The 17,794-nt window shown below is 40.2% G+C and overlaps 1 protein-coding gene across 3 annotated transcripts in view; it reads left to right on the top strand.

Moving 5' to 3' along the window:
* The window catches only part of LOC118800212 (interferon-induced protein 44-like), a 53,326-nt gene that overhangs the window by 4,816 nt on the left and 30,716 nt on the right, over positions 1 to 17,794 (top strand). For 2 of the 3 annotated variants that reach the window (XM_036560406.1, XM_036560404.1), the window contains 4 exons: positions 670 to 841; positions 1,347 to 1,447; positions 2,308 to 2,525; positions 3,406 to 4,759. In XM_036560406.1, coding sequence (XP_036416299.1) covers positions 670 to 841; positions 1,347 to 1,447; positions 2,308 to 2,525; positions 3,406 to 3,415 — 501 coding nt within the window. In that variant the 3' untranslated portion in view covers positions 3,416 to 4,759. Of the gene's footprint in view, positions 1 to 669; positions 842 to 1,346; positions 1,448 to 2,307; positions 2,526 to 3,405; positions 4,760 to 17,794 lie in introns of those variants that run through there. The other variant, XM_036560405.1, reaches the window with a different exon arrangement.

Here is a 17,794-nt window from a genome sequence, read left to right as displayed (position 1 = left end):
TTTGATTCCAACTGAGGCAAGTGGAACATTACGAATGGTCAGTCGTGGTTAGGGAACCAGCCTAGCGACTGGAAGGTCGCTGGTTCGGTCCCCTGAGCCGACAGTACGTGACTGAGGTGCCCTTGAACAAGACACCTAACCCCCAACTGCTCCCCGGGTGCTGCGGATAGGGCTGCCCACCACTCTGGGCAAGTGTGCTCACTGCCCCCTAGTGTGTGTGCAATCACCAGTGTGTATGTGGTGTTTCACTGCACGAATGGGTTAGAATGTGGAGGTGAAATTTACCCGTTGTGGGACTAATAAGGGTCACTTAATGTAATCTAAACATTAGGTAAATTAGATTTTTTTACTAAGCCATTTGTTTAACTTTTATTTCACATGCTAAAGATGTAAGATGTTTTCAAAATTACGTATGTTGGTGCATATGTTTCAGTAGTGGTACATCTACACATACAGTCCATACATTCCTTGTCACAATATGTGAATAACCTTGTCCAGGCTTCCATTCCTCACTCCTATAACTGAAGAATAACTTAGGTTTGCATTGCTTTCCTTGTATTTATTGAATATTAAGCTTGAGGGTATAATAAGCCTGGAAATTGAAGGGTTCCACCATTTTTTTGTAAGCTGCATGTCCATCTGTCTCTTCGCTTTGTTGTGTTCCTCCAGTTCCAGAGTGATTTCCCCATCAATGATAAGGTCAGTGGCTACAGAGCAGCTCCCACCCTGAAGGATCAGATCCACTGCGTCCTCTTTGTGCTTGATGCCTCTAAAGTGACGTCCTACTCCAGCAGCCTGCGAACCTCCCTCAGGAAGCTCCACACCACTGTATCGAACCTGGGTAAGAGAGTTTATTCGGTACATGTGCTTCTGAAAGTTGACTGAAGAAAATTACAAAACTATCCATTGACCTTTCAAAGCAAAGGCAAAAGGGAGCCATTCCGGCCATTAAATCTACTCTTCTCCTTTTAAAAATGGAAAAAAAGTGATTTCTCAGTGCTGCTGCCTCTGTTTTGATATGTTAAAGCTGCACTATGTAAGTTAGTTTTGTTAAAACTGAAAAAAGTAGCATTACTGAGTCAGGAGAATAAAAAGAGGCTAAAATATGGGGGGTGTGCGCTACTACAAGTCGACCTGTAAAGGCTTTTAATCATTTAAGACATGTTGGGTTGGACACAGGTTTTTCAGACCATGCCACATGTTTTTACGTGTTAACATCATACACACAGGCTCAAAAAGAAGATCCAGCTCAATGTTTAGGTCTCAAATGCAAAATCGTCACCCAGTTTTAAGATAACATGATGTATTTTGATTTCACATGTTCTGAACTCTGTCATACTCCACAGGTATCCCTCAGCTGATTTTGCTGACACATGTGGACCTGGTGTGCTATGCAGTGAAGGAGAATATGATGTCTGTCTACTCCAGCCGAGATGTGCAGGAGAAGGTACTAAACCAGTTAGAATAGTAGAATAACTTCTAGAGTAGTGTTGTAAGCAAAAGATCATGGATTGTATGCATTTAAATTAGAGATGACACACATCCAATAACAGGTATTAGTTTCAGGCTAATATCAATATCAGAAAATGCCGGATAGGATATGGAATGAAAAATTAATCCGGTCCAGTCATGTAACAAATCTGTCCTGAAACAGCCCTCACTCACTGTGATTGTTAGCTGTGTAGTTGTGGTTCCTAAAAATAGCTCATTTTAAAGATGGGTAGGCAGTAACGGTGTCTCAATAGTCTGGCTGAAGCCAAGTTCTTCGGCTGTTTGTGCGCCATGATTATAGCGTCTCATTCATATACAGCTTTCACAAATCAGGTAAAGGGTGTAACAAATAATTAGCATTTCATCACCATCATAGTTTTAGTTCCAGTTTGTTTTAGTTAGTTTGTGGGTTAATTAATTTTATCAAGTTGCTTTATTTTGGCTAGTCTGCCATTTTTTATCGTCAGGAAACACAATATATTTTCAGGTACAGAAGTACAAAAAAGTAATGCAAACATTTTGCTTTTTTCTCTTTTCACCACCAAAAAATCTGTATGTTTTTTTCAGAGATCAAGTGCCTGGAGAAATCATAAATAAATAATTTTCAGACAATATAAATAAACTCAAGAGTAAATGGTCTCACATACAGCACAGGAGTTGTCTCTTGGCTGGAAACCGTTCTAATTTATATCTGTCTGTCTGTTGTGATAAATATTTCTTGTAGCATAAAATCAAAATGTTTAACTCATAGCACACATCTGGCAACCCTTGCATGAAAAATGATGAATATTAATGTGTATGTTAACACCCCTACAGATGCAGAAGGCAGCAGATCTGGTGGGGCTGCCGTTGTCCTATGTGCTGCCAGTGAAGAACTACATTTCCCAGCTGTCGGTGGACCTCAACACTGACATCTTGCTCCTGAGTGTAGTCAATAGCATCCTTCAGGCTGTGGATGACACGCTTGAGGACGAGTACCCTGGTGTCATCACAGGGCCTCACACTCAGACCCCCCCAAACAGCAGCATCAAAATGTAGGAGCCATGAGTTACACACAGAACAGAATCACTCACAGTGTAAACAAACAGTCTGTCTATTGACCAACCTGTCTATCTGTCTATTACAGATAGTGATATTTTCCACAGTACAGGAAAGCAGATTAGTGAACGCCTTTTAGAATATGTTCAGCATAAGAAATAACAAACAGTGGTGATGTGCAATTGGAAATAGCCAATTAATCAGTCATATTTTGGCTGATCTGTGCTTTATTTTGATATAGCAGCTTTTTTAATGTTATTTAAATAGGCAACGTTTTGCCTTTGACAATACAATCTATTCAAAGTGGCAGTTTAGCCCATTAAAAAGTAAAAAATCATTGTGATTTTGGAAAGTAATGTAATTGTAATAGTGTGCTTCATGGGTTCATTTACCTATGCAAAAATGCTGTTTACAGCCAGTTTGGCTGTAAATCAGAATCGGATATAAAAATTCATGCTCATGCATCCTAAATTAAAAGTTTTACAAAGGAAGTCAAACAAATAGAGCACAGAAGATGTGTCCTTTTAGATTGTCTATAGGCCTACAGTAACTTTGGTGCTGAGACAAGCGGGTGGACAGGTGGGGCCGAAGGGGGGAGTTTGGGGGGGTCGGTGTACACTGACTCTAAAGTGTAAATAAGTCGTTTCCCAATAATAATTTTTGATCACACTAAATCTTTAAAAGAAGCTTTAAAATGTTAATAGTTCATAGCAATTATGCACAGTTGTATTTTTCAGTCTACAAGTCGATGTGGTGCCAAACTGTCTCCATGTTCAGACTATGCATTTATAGTTTCTGCAAAGTTGAGGTGCAACATTCAAGGTTCACTTACAAGCAGCTTTAAGTGCCTGAAATGATGTTTGTGTTTGTGTCCAGTTTTTTGTAGAGGCCAAATGTCCACAGGATAGTGGAAAACAGAAACATTCTTCCTCCAGGGTGACTCTAGCAGTTTGCGGTCCACCCTCAGCCATCTCCAGTGACTTTAAGTAGTACAATATGCTGATTTTTACCATGTAAAGTACCCAGACTTGTATTGTCCTGGTTATTATGTTGGACAGCTTTAGGGCCAATTAATAAAATTGCTTAAGCTCATGATTATGCTTTGAATGAGTATGAATATTTTTTTGCTACATCCGTGTCACACATTCTGGACTACAGAATGACAGTGATGCGAAAGTGATATAATGAATATACACTAAAGCATCTAGACGGGCACAGACAGGTAGAGAGAATGATTTAATTGGACGGGAGTCATAGGCAGACTAGAAACCTTTTGGCAAGGCAGCATTAACCCAATAAGCTTTGGGCCCCGTCCACTAGGGGGCAACACCACACAAGCATAAAGAATGGAAAAAAGTAAGCAAGGGGAAAGAGATATATATGTTGATTAAGATGTGTCTATTATCCAGACAGTGTTTCCCACTGATTAAGATGTGTCCTTTTAGATTGTCTATAGGCCTACAGTAACTTTGGTGCTGAGACAAGCGGGTGGACAGGTGGGGCCGAAGGGGGGAGTTTGGGGGTGTCGGTGTACACTGACTCTAAAGCGTAAATAAGTCGTTTCCCAGTAATAATTTTTGATCACACTACATCTTTAGAACAGTGGTCAATAGAGGTCTGCAAGGGCCTGGTTATTAGTGCCCGCACCCACCCGATTCAATTACCAAGTATGTCCACCTCCACCCGCACAATCTAGTGTTTTTCGTTAGTTTTGTATTGTTTGTGTGTTTGTTTTGATATTTGCCTGAGAAGTTTGCCATCATATCCACCGAGATAGCGGCCGAGAGTGACTTTCCAGCTGTGGCTCGGAGGCTTATTGGACTGGCTGTTTGGGTGACACTACATCTCGGCTATTATGCAGCCTGGACCGGCCGCTTGAGTGATGCTGCATTGCAGCTATGAGGCTGCCTGGACTGGTGGTGTTCGGCTGCAGGAAAATTAAGGACATCTTCGGCCTTCGAGGCTTCCCGGGCCGGCCTCCTGTGTGATGCACCGTAGTTGCAGTGTGAGACTTTCCCCCACCGATAAGGACTCTTTCTGGGCTAGCCAAGTGACTCTATACTGTGGTCAGTGAAATTCCCTCTGCTAGCTGTGGGAGCCATGGAGTATGTGTGTGTGTGTGTGTGTGTGTGTGTTCTGTGTTATGTATTGTAGATTATGTATTGATTGTAAAGCGTCCTTGAGCATGGGAAAGGCGCTATATAAATAAAAGTGATGATAATGATGATGATGATTCTTGCCTCCTGCAAAAGCTCGCACTATTTTTGCCCGCACCTCCCTGCTTCAACTACATGGCATGCCCACCTGCACCTGCCTACTTTGGGCTATGCATGTGGTCCACAACTGCTCCCGCCTGTGTTTGCCGTAATCTACTTTGCTGTCCATGCAAACTTTGTGACACAGCTGTTGCGACCCGGTCTAGGTCGGGCCGCAACATAAAAATAAAGAGACCTCCGTGCCCTCCCTGGTTCCCAGGTCACACGTACAACCAGTTTTGCGATAATAACAACTTGGCTTTATTTTCAAGAGTTCAAGGCTTTAGACATTTATGAAACATTAGGGGAAAGAAGGGTAAAATAACAACACACAGCTAACTTAAGTTTAGGAAAATATTACTTACCTAACAAAAAGAACATCAAATACAATTTCTAACCTAACTTCCTAACTAAAGCAAACCAGGAGAAAAAGACAAGAAAAACAAGAATCCCCTTTTCCCCAGTGAGAGATTATATACAAGAGCTATGTCTGGGCCGCCACGTTAACTGAGTGTTTACAGTACACTTCAATGAAAGTGTATCAATATGAGCTCTCAAGTGACTCTCTCAAGTGACTGGTCAGGGAATCGGGAACAAAACAGAAGCCACACCAAAAGCAAAAGCACCGCACTTACTCTCTGGGCTCCCCCTGGTGGTGGCTCAGTATATCATCCCTCAGTTCTGTAATAAATACAGAAGAAACACTACAAAAAAACAAAAACAAACTAATAAACAAAGTAGAAATACATATTTTGTGTATTTTTAGGCTAAACAAAGCCCTGTGAACTCATCCACACACTTAATCTTTACTAAAGAAAAATGGTTCAATATAGAGCTATGAACGCACAAAGAACCCTTTGCATGATTAAATCGTGAAAGGATTCTTCAGACTGATGAAGAATGTTGTGTAGATTTCATTTATTATTTAAGGTCTAACTTAAAAGTCTATCTTGAAAGCAAAAGCTTTGGAGGTGGACATAGCTGACCAAAAAGGCTCCCAAAATACTCATATACTCATATAATATCCAATCAACAAAGAAAGAAAAGAAAAACACAGCACAACTCTAACTTGCTCTAACAAAAAACATGCTCAACCCCCACCGCTACTTAGACTAGCCGCAGATTTCTACTTTAGTTACAGTTTTGACTGCAATTCTCTCTTGATGATCTCTTTGTATGAATGTATATGATTACATATTTATTGCTTTTAAGATTTTGTGTCCAGCTGTCAGATCAGTAAGATTAACAAAGGAAATTCTTTTCATAGCGCTAACCATTGCAAAAAAACAGTCCTTCTGAATTGAAAATCAAGGAGGACCACCAACCCCACTCACCGGAAAAATTCACTCAGAGGTTATATATCAGTGGAACATCTTTCAGTCTAGATCAAAAACAAATCCACTGAATTCAGCTCGACCTGGTCAACATCCTACAACAGTAACCTCCCAAACCCAATTCATTCCAGAACCATAAACCCACAAGTGTTGTTGCTGTTATTGTTTATTTTTCTTTCTCCGTCCTCCTCCTCGGGAGAAGACTGCATAGATTCATAAAATATGTATTAATAATAACACAGTACTATAGGTCCTATGAAGTGGTGGCAGATAAAAATCGTTCTCAGTGATGTCAATCACATAATTCAAAGGATGCCTCTGACATCACGCAGTCATCTTGCCACCACCTTGTGTATGAATGTTAAATGTCAAATATGTATTCACACTTTTTAATCATGTTTGCTCATTTGTTAGGTTTTCGTTGCTGTTGTTGCTATTGTTGTTTATTGTTCTTTCTCTGTCCTCCTCCTGGCAGTGTTGCAGGTATCGTTCTCTGTGATAGCAATTACATAATTCAAAGGATTCCACTGACATCGCACAGTTGTCTTTGCCACCATTTTGGTAGGTGACACAAAAATGTATATATATAGCTGGGTTAAAAACATACTTTACTTGTAATGTAAGTCAATGGAACAAGACTTTTTTCCAAGTCATTTTGAGCTGATTGTTTTGGCCCAATCAATTTGCACACAATGTAAAGAACAACAGGTACTTTTATATTATGTCAAAAACTGAAAAATGCCAAAAAATGAAGATACAAGGTTTTGTTGCAACAACAGTGATATACATATACATGGAAAATTGTTGAGTTATTTTCAGAGGACAGTAAATCTATACTACTATACAAGCTGTACACTGACTACTTTAAGTTATATCATTTCAACAGTGTTGTCCCATGAAAAGATATAATAAAAGTATTTGTAGAAATGTGAGGGGTGTACTCACTTTTGTGGATCCAGTCCACCAATCGAGTAGTGTTTTCAATGCAAAGCAAACGTGCTGCACTGTTCCACATTTTACACTGTTATTTACATGATCAGCCAAAAAAATGATAGACCAATAATTGTTCTATTGCTATCAGGTCAAATACTGAAACACTGGCAAAGAAACATTGTGTTTTTTGGAAAACTTCAGGGTCACAGGGGGAAATAGAGCCTATCCCAGCAGTCATTGGACAGAAGCCATGAAACATCCTAACCAGGTCACCAGTCAATCAACAGGGCAGACATATACATCCACACACATACCTAGGGGCAAATTAGCATGTCCATTTGGCCTGACCGCATGTCTCTGGACTGTGGGAGGAAACCCACACAGACACAGGGAGAACATGCAGACTCCACGCAGACAGGATCCCAGTCGCTTGGCCAGGAAACAAACCCAGGCTCTTCTTGCTGTGGGATGACAGCGCTACCCACCACACCACTGTGCCACCAACAAGGCCAACTTATGGCCAACCCCAATGGTTCTCTAACTTCTGTTTCAGCTGTCCGGTTATACCTCACATGCTAGCATAATGACAAGACAATGTATACATTTATTTATGTTGCAAAATGTTGGTTTCAACTGTGATACATTTTTAGAAACCCAGAAGCAGTACTACAGCAACTTCTTCTCCAATCCTAAAATACTTAACGTATTCCCCATTTATTCTTATGGGATAGGATAAGAATCCTACCTATTCCTTTGCTATCCTATTTCTCTATGCCTGCTCCTAAAATTCTTAAAATTCCTAAATTTAGATAACATTTTCTTCTGTAAGATGCAATTGTGAAAAATCTCATCCTGACTTGTCAGATTTTAACGTAAGACAAAAAGACAGGAAGTTTCCGTAGTTCTACAGAATTACAGAATTGTCCTAACTTTGAAATCATATTTATTTAGTTATAACAACTTCAGTGAGGGCTGATTGTAGGTCAGCAGCTACTGAAGAACAACAGTTCTTACTTTCTTATTTTTAATTTCATAATCATTAACACCAGAAAAGGAAACAATATTAAACAAACATCTTTACAAGACGAAAGTTTAGGACAACCCCAAAAGTGTCCTAACGTCCATTATAACCCTCTGTTTCTATTGTTTTATGCACTGACAGGCTGCATAAGAAGTTCACTATAACTTTAACTGACGTGATAACTGATATAATGATATTGCTTTTGTCTATATTGCAAAATGGTGATTTCAACTCACTCACTCACTCACTCACTCACTCACTCACTCACTCATCATCTAAGCTGCTTATCCTCCTGAGACACAGGGGGTGCTAGAGCCTATCCCAGCGCACAATGGGCAGAGGCCAGGCAACACCCTGGACAGGTCGCCAGTCCATCACAGGGCAGAATAAAAAGACATCACATTGGGCCCAATCACCCTACCAGCTGGCTATTTTAAACAATAGCCTGTGGCTTCAAAATTAGCTAAAGTTAGCATTTTAATCTCTCGATGTACAAAACATTGTAAAATGGACACTCAATAATGTAAAATTGCAAATATAATGCCATGTGTGTATCTTTACAACAACAAAAAGCAAAGACAACAACACACAAGAGATTTCTAAAACACTTTTGAAAATGACTTGTGAAAAGATAATTATGGTGCATGAATTCTTACCATTCAAAAGGATTTGATTATTTTTGTTTTTTTGTTTTTTTTTTTCATAATAATAAAAAGAAAGTTCCACACACCGTATGCAATTACTCCAACTGTCACGTCATTCAATAAAATGCTGCTCACCCATTTCTTCAGCTGGGAGTAAGGCTCATTGGTAGGGGATGAGGAGGCTGGTTGATTGGTAGGTGTATGGGCATTCAGTGCACTGCTGCTCCCATAATCCCACTTTCCTTTGTGACCTAAGCCAACAATTTGCCACACCCCAGTAACAAAATCTTACTAATTTACATGTAAAATGTGTAGCTGTGTGATTTCCAAATTATAACCCCATTTCCAAAAACATTGGGACGCTGTGCAGAATGTAAACGAAAAATGAATGCAATAATATGCAAATCATTTAAACCATATTTTCAAAGGAAAATAGTACAAAGTACAACATATCAAATGTTGAAACTGAGAAATTGTATCATTTTTTGAAAAATGATATGCCCATTTTGAAATTGATGCCGAAAACACGTTCCAAAAAAGTTGGGACGGGGGCCTGTTTACCACTGTGTTTCATCACCTCTTCTTTTAACAACACTCTGTAAGTGTTTGGGAACTGAGGAGACACTGCTGTAGTTTTGTAAGTGAAATGTTTCCATGATATAGAATTTCAGCTCATCAACAGTTCAGGGTCTCCTTTGTTGTATTATTTGTTTCATAATGCAGCAAAAGTTCTCAGTGGTGAATGTGGTTTGAAATTGTCTTGCTGAAATAATCAAGGCCTTCCCTGAAAAAGACGTTGTCTGGATGGCAGCATATGTTGCCAAAACATGTATACATCATTCAGCATTAATGGTGCCTTCACAGATGTGCATGTCACCCATGCCCTGTGCACTAATGCCCCCCAAACCATCATGAATGCTGGCCTTTGAGCTGTGCACTGATAAGCTTATCTTGCATTTGTGGATGCAGTGATGAACTGTTTTTACAGACAGTGATTTTTAGAAGTGTTTCTAAATCCATACAGTAATTTCCACTACAGAATCATGTCTGTTTTTAATCCAGTGCTGCCTGAGGGCCCAAAGATCATGGCCAGCAAATACTGTTTTTTGTGTTCCTTACATACAGAGATCTCTCCAGAATCTTTTCTCTGAATCTTTTAATCTTATTATGTACCGTAGATGATATAAAACAAAATGATGCTCTTTTACATTGAGAAATGTTATTCTTGAATTGTTGAAATGTCTGATTGTGCAGTCTTTCACAGAATGGTGAACCCCTCCACATCTTTACTTCTGACAGACTCAGCCTCTCTGGGATGCTCTCTTCCAATTCACCACCAAGTGTTTTTTTAAGGAATTTTTTGGAATGTGTTGTTGGCAAATATTTTTCAAGAAACTATAAAACGATGATGTGAATGATGATGTGAATTACCTGAATTAGTTTTTACATTCAGGAATATCAGGGGTCACAGAAATTATTTTTCTAAGCACACAAGAGAGAAGAAATATATAAAACTTAGCCATATTTGGCCATTTCTGTCTGTTTCATCAGACTTTACATTGGTGGCAGTTACAAAACATTCTGAGTCAGGATGCACGTTCTTGCTGTGAAGATAAGATATACGTTTTTTCAGTTTATTACTGGTGGCTTTTACAAAAGAGGACATTGAGAAAGGAGTATTGGGTAAATAGAGTGTCACCCCTTTACCGCAGCAGTTGTGTACGTGTGTGTCCATTGGTTCCTCCTTGCTTCTGTAGTCAAAATGTCAGCTTTGTCCAGAGTGCATAGATAAATACATTACATGGGTATCAGGGTGATGAGACGAGCTGGGTGAATGGTAGGGTGAGTGGATAAGACAGGACCCTTCACAATTTGTAGTGGTATGGGAATTGGTGGAGTGTAAGGATGAGGAGACAGAACAAGTTCACTAGTAGAGGTATGAGGATGAGAAGACAGGACAGGTTAATTGGTAGGGGTATTGGGATGGGGAGACAGGGCTGGTTCATCGGTAGGGGTATTGGAATGGGGAGACAGGGCTGGTTCATTGGTAGGGGTATTGGGATGGGGAGACAGGGCTGGTTCATCGGTAGGGGTATTGGGATGGGGAGACAGGGCTGGTTCAGTAGGGGTGAGGTGAGAAGACAGGGGTCATTGGGGGTATGGGGAGGACAGGGCTGGTTCATTGGTAGGGGTATTAGGATGAGAAGACAGGACTGGTTCATTGGTAGGGGTATTGGGATGGGGAGACAGGGCTGGTTCATTGGTAGGGGTATTGGGATGGGGAGACAGGGCTGGTTCAATAGTCATAGCTGAATACTGAATACACTCTTAAATATATTCAGTTTTCTACTACACTTCATAACAAGTAGTGTATTCGGAACACATTTATAATACATATACATTAGAAGACATGGGGAAAACTCTGTATACATATACATGCTATATTAACACTGTTTCTTGCTGTTACTTGTTGGCAGTTTTCTTCATGTAATTCTACTTTTAACATGTTTCATTCAAAAATTTGATTATTCAAATGAATTCAAAATGAATAAAAACCTCTGACCTGCTTGAGTCCATTGCTGCATGTGTTTTGAACTGTGGGATTTTCAGTTAATAACTTGTATGTAACATGCCACGAAATGCATGCATGAGTCCAATGCAACACGGATACTAAGCTCATCACTTATGAACATGTGCACTACTAAGGAGACAGTTCTGTTCAGTCATGCCTCGAAAGAGTTTAGTAACACTGAAATTTAATAACTGAATTACTACATTGATTTATCAGTCTACTCAGGCTTTAGCAGGACCTTCAGTGTTTGTAAAGAAGCCATTTCTTGACTCCTTCCTTAGAGTATGTCTCTACATCCTGTGCTGATTTAAAAGTGGTTAAGAAGCAAGCATTGATAGTGCTTGCAGCTCAGCAAATGCAGCTCAGTTAAACTATTGGAAGTGCAATAGTCTTAATACTTAAAACACCTCTTTCAGGTGATTATGTAAAAGAGTAATAAAAGAAATGAAACAAAGACACAACAAACTGTGACATGGACAATAAAAATCTAAAATGTGCAGATTTTAAGTGTTTCTTTTCCTTTTTTGGTGGTTACATCTTTACCTCTCTATCTCATTGCATGTCTGCTGGAATTTAAGGCAGGAAAAAGGATCTTGTTGCTAATGTTTATGCACATTGGACTATCTGCTCAAATTCACTATTCAATTACTTTACATACACAGATTTCTGAGTGGAGGTGCTTATCATTAAAATAAAAGAACACTAAGTCTACACTTTCCTATATAAACCCTATTACTGTTTCAAACAGGGAGTGTTACTAGAAATCTAATGCAGGCACAAACTAGCAGACTTGAAGTACTCTACTCTTAATTCACTCAATGGTTATATAAAGTTATTTAATCCTCTGACTAATAATCCTAATTTAAGGAGAAAGGAAAATAACATCATTACTAAAAAGGAAAAAAGACATTTCTTAAGAGTTACATAGGATTACTCAAAAGACAAAACTAACAGTTCTACTTCAAGAGAGAGAAAACAGTATGAGTGCTAAGGAAAGAAAATGAGATTAATTTATAAGGACATAAATCAAAGGTTATACAACTGCCTAACATTATAAAATCTCTACAACAACTGATCACATGTTACAGAGGTTTGCATGGTATCTAAAGGACAATGAGCTCAATGATGATATAAATTATTTGAATTACTTTTAACATTTAAAATATCAAAAGTCACAGGAACGATCCCTCTAACCACACAAGAGAGAAGAAAAAGGTTCTTTTACAGTTATAACGGCTTCTAAAAGCACACAGTCGTAGTTCTTTTAGCAATTTCTGTGCTTGTCATCAAGCATTACATTGGTTGCAGTTACGAAACATTCTCATGATGAATGTTCTTGCGCTAAAGATATACAATTTTGCAGTTCTTGACTGGTGGCTGTTATACTTGGGGAAAGAAAGAGGAAGTTGAGAAGGGAGCATGGGGTAAACAGGGTGTCACCCCTGTAATGCAACAGTTGTGTGCTTGTGTCCACTGGATCCTCTTTACTTCTGAAGTCAAAAAGTCGGCTTTGTCCAGAGGGCTGTAGGGGTATGGGAATGAAGGGACAGGACTGTTTCATTGGTTGGGGTATGGGGATAAAGGGACAGGACTGGGGTATGGGGATGAGGAGACAGGACAGGCTCATTGGTTGGGGTTTGGAGATAAGAGGACAGAACTGGTTCATTGGTTGGGGCATAGGGATGAGGGGACAAGACTGGGGTATGGGCCTGAGGAGACAGGACTAGTTCATTGGTTGGAGTTTTGATATGAGGGGACAAGACTGGGGTAGGGGGATGAGGAGACAGGATGAGTTAATTGGAGACAGGACTAGTTAATTGGAGACAGGACTGTTTATTGGTTGGGGTATGGGGATGAGAGGACAGGATTGGTTCATTGGTTGGGGTATGGGGATTAAGGGACAGGATTGGTTCATTGGTTGGGGTATGGGGATGAAGGGACAAGACTGGGGTATGGGGATGAAGGGACAGGACTGATTGATTGGTTGGGGTTTGGAGATGAGGAGACAGGACTGGTTGATTGGTTGGGGTATGGGGATGAGGGGACAGGGCTGGTTCATTGGTTGGGATATGGGGATGAGGAGACAGGACTGGTTCATTGGTTGGGGATTGGGGATGAAGGGACACTCTTGGAGTATGAGGATGAGGGGACGGAGCTGGTTCATTGGTTGGGATATGGGGATGAGGGAACAGGATTGGTTTATTGATTGGGCTATGGGGATGAGGGGACAGGACTGGTTCATTGATTGGGATATGGGGATGAAGAGACAGGACTGGTTCATTGGTTGGGGTATGGGGGTGAAGGAACAGGACTGGTTTATTGGTAGGGGTATGTGGATGAAGGGACAGTATTGGGTTATTGGTTGGGGTATGGGGATGAAGGGACAGGACTGGTTCATTGGTTGGGGTATGGGGATGAAGGGACAGGATTGGTTCATTGGTTGGGGTATGGGGATGAAGGGACAGGACTGGTACATTGGTTGGGGATTGGGGGTGAAGGGACATGCTTGGGTTTGAGGATGAGGGGACATGGCTGGTTCATTGGTTGGGATATGGGGATGAGTGGACAGGATTGGTTCATTGATTGGGGTATGGGGTGAAGGAACAGGACTGGTTCATTGGTTGGGGTATGGGGATAAAGGGACAGGACTGGTTCATTGTTTGGGGTATGGGGGTGAGGGGACAGGACTGGTTCATTGGTTAGGGTATGGGGATGAAGGGACAGGATTGGTTCATTGGTTGGGGTATGGGGATGAAGGGACAGGACTGGTTCATTGGTTGGGAAATGGGGATGAAGGGACAGGACTGGTTCATTAGTTGGGGTATGGGGGTGAAGGAACAGGACTGGTTCATTGGTTGGGGTATGGGGATGAAGGGACAGGACTGGTTCATTGTTTGGGGTATGGGGATGAAGGGACAGGACAGGTTCATTGGTTGGGGTATGGAGACGAAGGGACAGGACAGGTTCATTGGTTGGGGATCTGGGGATGAAGGGACAGGACTGGTTCATTAGTTGGGGTATGAGGATGAAGGGACAGGACTGGTTCATTGGTTGGGGTATGGGGATGAAGGGACAGGACAGGTTCATTGGTTGGGGTATGGGGATGACGGGACAGGACTGGTTCATTGGTAGGGGTATGGGGATGAAGGGACAGGACTGGTTCATTGGTTGGGGTATGGAGATGAAGGGACAGGATTGGTTCATTAGTTGGGGTATGGAGATGAAGGGACAGGATTGGTTCATTAGTTGGGGTATTGGGATGGGAAGACAGGGCTGGTTCATTGGTAGGGGTATTGGGATGGGGAGACAGGGTTGGTTCATTGGTAGGGTTATGGGGATGAAGGGACAGGACTGGTTCATTGGTTGGGAAATGGGGATGAAGGGACAAGACTGATTCATTAGTTGGGGTATGGAGATGAAGGGACAGGACTGGTTCATTAGTTGGGGTATGGAGATGAAGGGACAGGATTGGTTCATTAGTTGGGGTATTGGGATGGGAAGACAGGACTGGTTCATTGGTAGGGGTATTGGGATGGGGACACAGGGCTGGTTCGTTGGTAGGGGTATTGGGATGGGGAGGAGGAGGAGATTTGGCAGCAGGCTATTATTGGCCAATCAAAACTTACAAATTGAATTGCCAAAACTTGAAGTCAAATGCAGCTCAGTTAAACTATTGGAAGTGCAATAGTCTTAATACTTAAAACACCTCTTTCAGGTGATTATGTAAAAGAGTGATAAAAGAAATGAAACAAAGACACAACAAACTGTGACATGGACAATAAAAATAAAAATCTAAAATGTGCAGATTTTAAGTGCTTCTTTTCCTTTTTTGGTGGTTACATCTTTACCTCTCTATCTCATTGCTTGTCTGCTGGAGTTTAAGGCAGGAAAAAGGATCTTGTTGCTAATGATTATGCACATTGGACTATCTGCTCAAATTCACTATTCAATTACTTCACATACACAGATTTCTGAGTGGAGGTGCTTATCATTAAAATAAAAGAACACTAAGTCTACACTTTCCTATATAAACCCTATTACTGTTTCAAACAGGGAGTGTTACTAGAAATCTAATGCAGGCACAAACTAGCAGACTTGAAGTACTCTTACTTCACTCAGTGGTTACATAAAGTTACATAAAGTAATCCTTCTGACTAATAATCCTAATTTAGGAGAAAGGAAAATAACATCATTACTAAAGGAAAAAAGACTTTTCTTACTAGTTACATAGGATTACTCAAAAGACAAAACTAACAGTTCTACTTCAAGAGAGAGAAAACAAGAGTTTTTACAGTTATAACGGCTTCTAAAAGCACACAGTCGTAGTTCTTTTAGCAATTTCTCTCCTTATCATCAACCTTTACATTGCTCGCAGTTACGAAACGTTCTCAGTCAGGATGCACGTTCTTGCCATGAAGATAAGATATGCATTTTTGCAGTTTATAACTGTGGATGTCATACTTGGGGATAGAAAGAGGAACAGGATATGGGGTAAAAAGACGTTGGTTGGAGGGTCGGTTCCTCCTTGCTTGTGAAATTAAAAGATCAGCTTTTTCCCAGAGGGCTCCACTCAGTTTATGATTAAAAAATAGCTAGATAGACTACAGGGATATGGAGATAAGGATAAAGAAAATAGTTCTGCATAGAACCATGAACCCTCAAAGAACTCTGTGCATGATTAATGGGTTCTTTGCATCGTGATAAGGTTTTCAAATGTAGGATGAGCTGTAGACGGTTCTATATAGAACCTATTTGAAAAGGGTTCTATACAGCACTAAAAAGGGTTCTTCAATTGTTACGATGTCAAGCTTGTATCACTAGAGTAACCTTTCAGAACCTTATAGAACCTGGCAGAAAATCATCATATTTAAATGTACTTTATATTGTTTCCAATTTATTTTAAACAACAAAGATGCAAACAAACATGTAATTTGATCAGGGGCACCCAAAATTTACCTGTGACTGCCAAAAGTATTCACTCACCCATCCAAATCATTGAATTCAGATGTTCCAGTCACTTCCATGGCCACAGGTGTATAAAACCAAGCACCTAGGCCTGCAGACTGCTTCTACAAACATTAGTGAAAGACATGGATGAGCGAGTTTGGTGTGGAAGAACTTGACTGGCCTGCACAGAGTCCTGACCTCAACCTGATAGAACACCTTTGGGATGAAATAGAGCAGAGACTCTGAGCCAGGCCTTCTCATCCAACGTCAATGTCTGACCTCACAAATGTGCTTCTGGAAGAATGGTCAAAAATTCCCATAAACACTCCTAAACCTTGTGGAAAGCCTTCCCAGAAGTTGAAGCTGTTATGGGATGTCACTCAAGTTCATATGCGTGTGAAGGCAGACGAGCAAATACTTTTTGAAATATAGTGTAACTTAGGTGATCTACGTTTACATAGATATATGCTAGTTGTTTTTTTTTTTGTTGTTGTTGTTGTTGTTTGTTTTTTACTGCAGTGAGTCACTTTGAGGCAAGCTGAGGTTCCAGAGCACATCAGCATTTATTTTTGATTCCATTAAATTAATGGGGATCTGGGTCCGGATTCATGACAGAACTGAAGGTTCTTAAGCGAAACACTAGGAAGTTTGAGTTGCTCTTAAAAGTAATTCTCGAAAAAAAAAGTAAAACGTTCTCAAATATTCTCTCAAGACAGTCTTAATTAGTTTCTTAAGATTTCTTTAGAAAATCTTCATTGTTTCTACATGCTATGTTGCATTTTACCACATGGCATAAATGATGCAAGATACATTTTAAAGTTGTATTAAATGTTATTTGCGTTATTTAGTTTAATCCACTCAGGAGCAAAATGGAGGAAAAAAATGTAGCAAACAAGAACTAGAGGTGATGGTGGGAGAAACAGCCAACAGGAAAAAGTTCTCATTAGAAAACATGATAATTGTGGGGTGACAGACGAGGATGAGCGGTAGCAGAAGCAGCATCTGTTGACCATGTCTTACAAGACAAGTGAGGCTATCATAAGGTTTGTCCATTTTCTAGAAAACCACTTGTTCTTAGAATTATTCTTAAGAAACTTGTCAACGAAATAAAATGAGAGAATTCTTAAAAATGTCATTTGAAGAACTTAATTATTTTTTCTTAAGAATGAAGTTAAGAAAAAACACACATTTAAGAAGATTTTCTTTCTTAAGACACTTTTGTGAATCTGGCCCCTGTGAGGTAAAGCTAGCATTACAGTGTGTAGCAGAGAGAAAGAACACAGGCAGTTTCTTAACAACCTCTCTCTCTCTCTCCCTCTCTCTTTGTCAACCCCAGTTTCCCAACAGATTTTGCAAGCAGTGTAATGATAAACGAGTCCTCTCTTATTCTCTCTCAATTCTTTTCCCAAAGTGGCGATTATTGCCTTTTACACATTGCCATTGGGTTGCTTGTCCATCATCCGATTACATTGTCCTCCCACCCAGGCTTAACATATAGTACTATGCAAAAGTCTTAAAATAAAATAAAAAGAAAAATAAAAAGCAAAAAGTAATTAAAA

Source organism: Colossoma macropomum, unplaced genomic scaffold, assembly GCF_904425465.1.
Source record: "Colossoma macropomum unplaced genomic scaffold, Colossoma_macropomum, whole genome shotgun sequence".
NCBI lineage: Eukaryota > Metazoa > Chordata > Actinopteri > Characiformes > Serrasalmidae > Colossoma > Colossoma macropomum.
The sequence above is the reverse complement of the archived record's forward strand: the minus strand, read 5'-3'. Positions and strand labels throughout refer to the sequence as shown.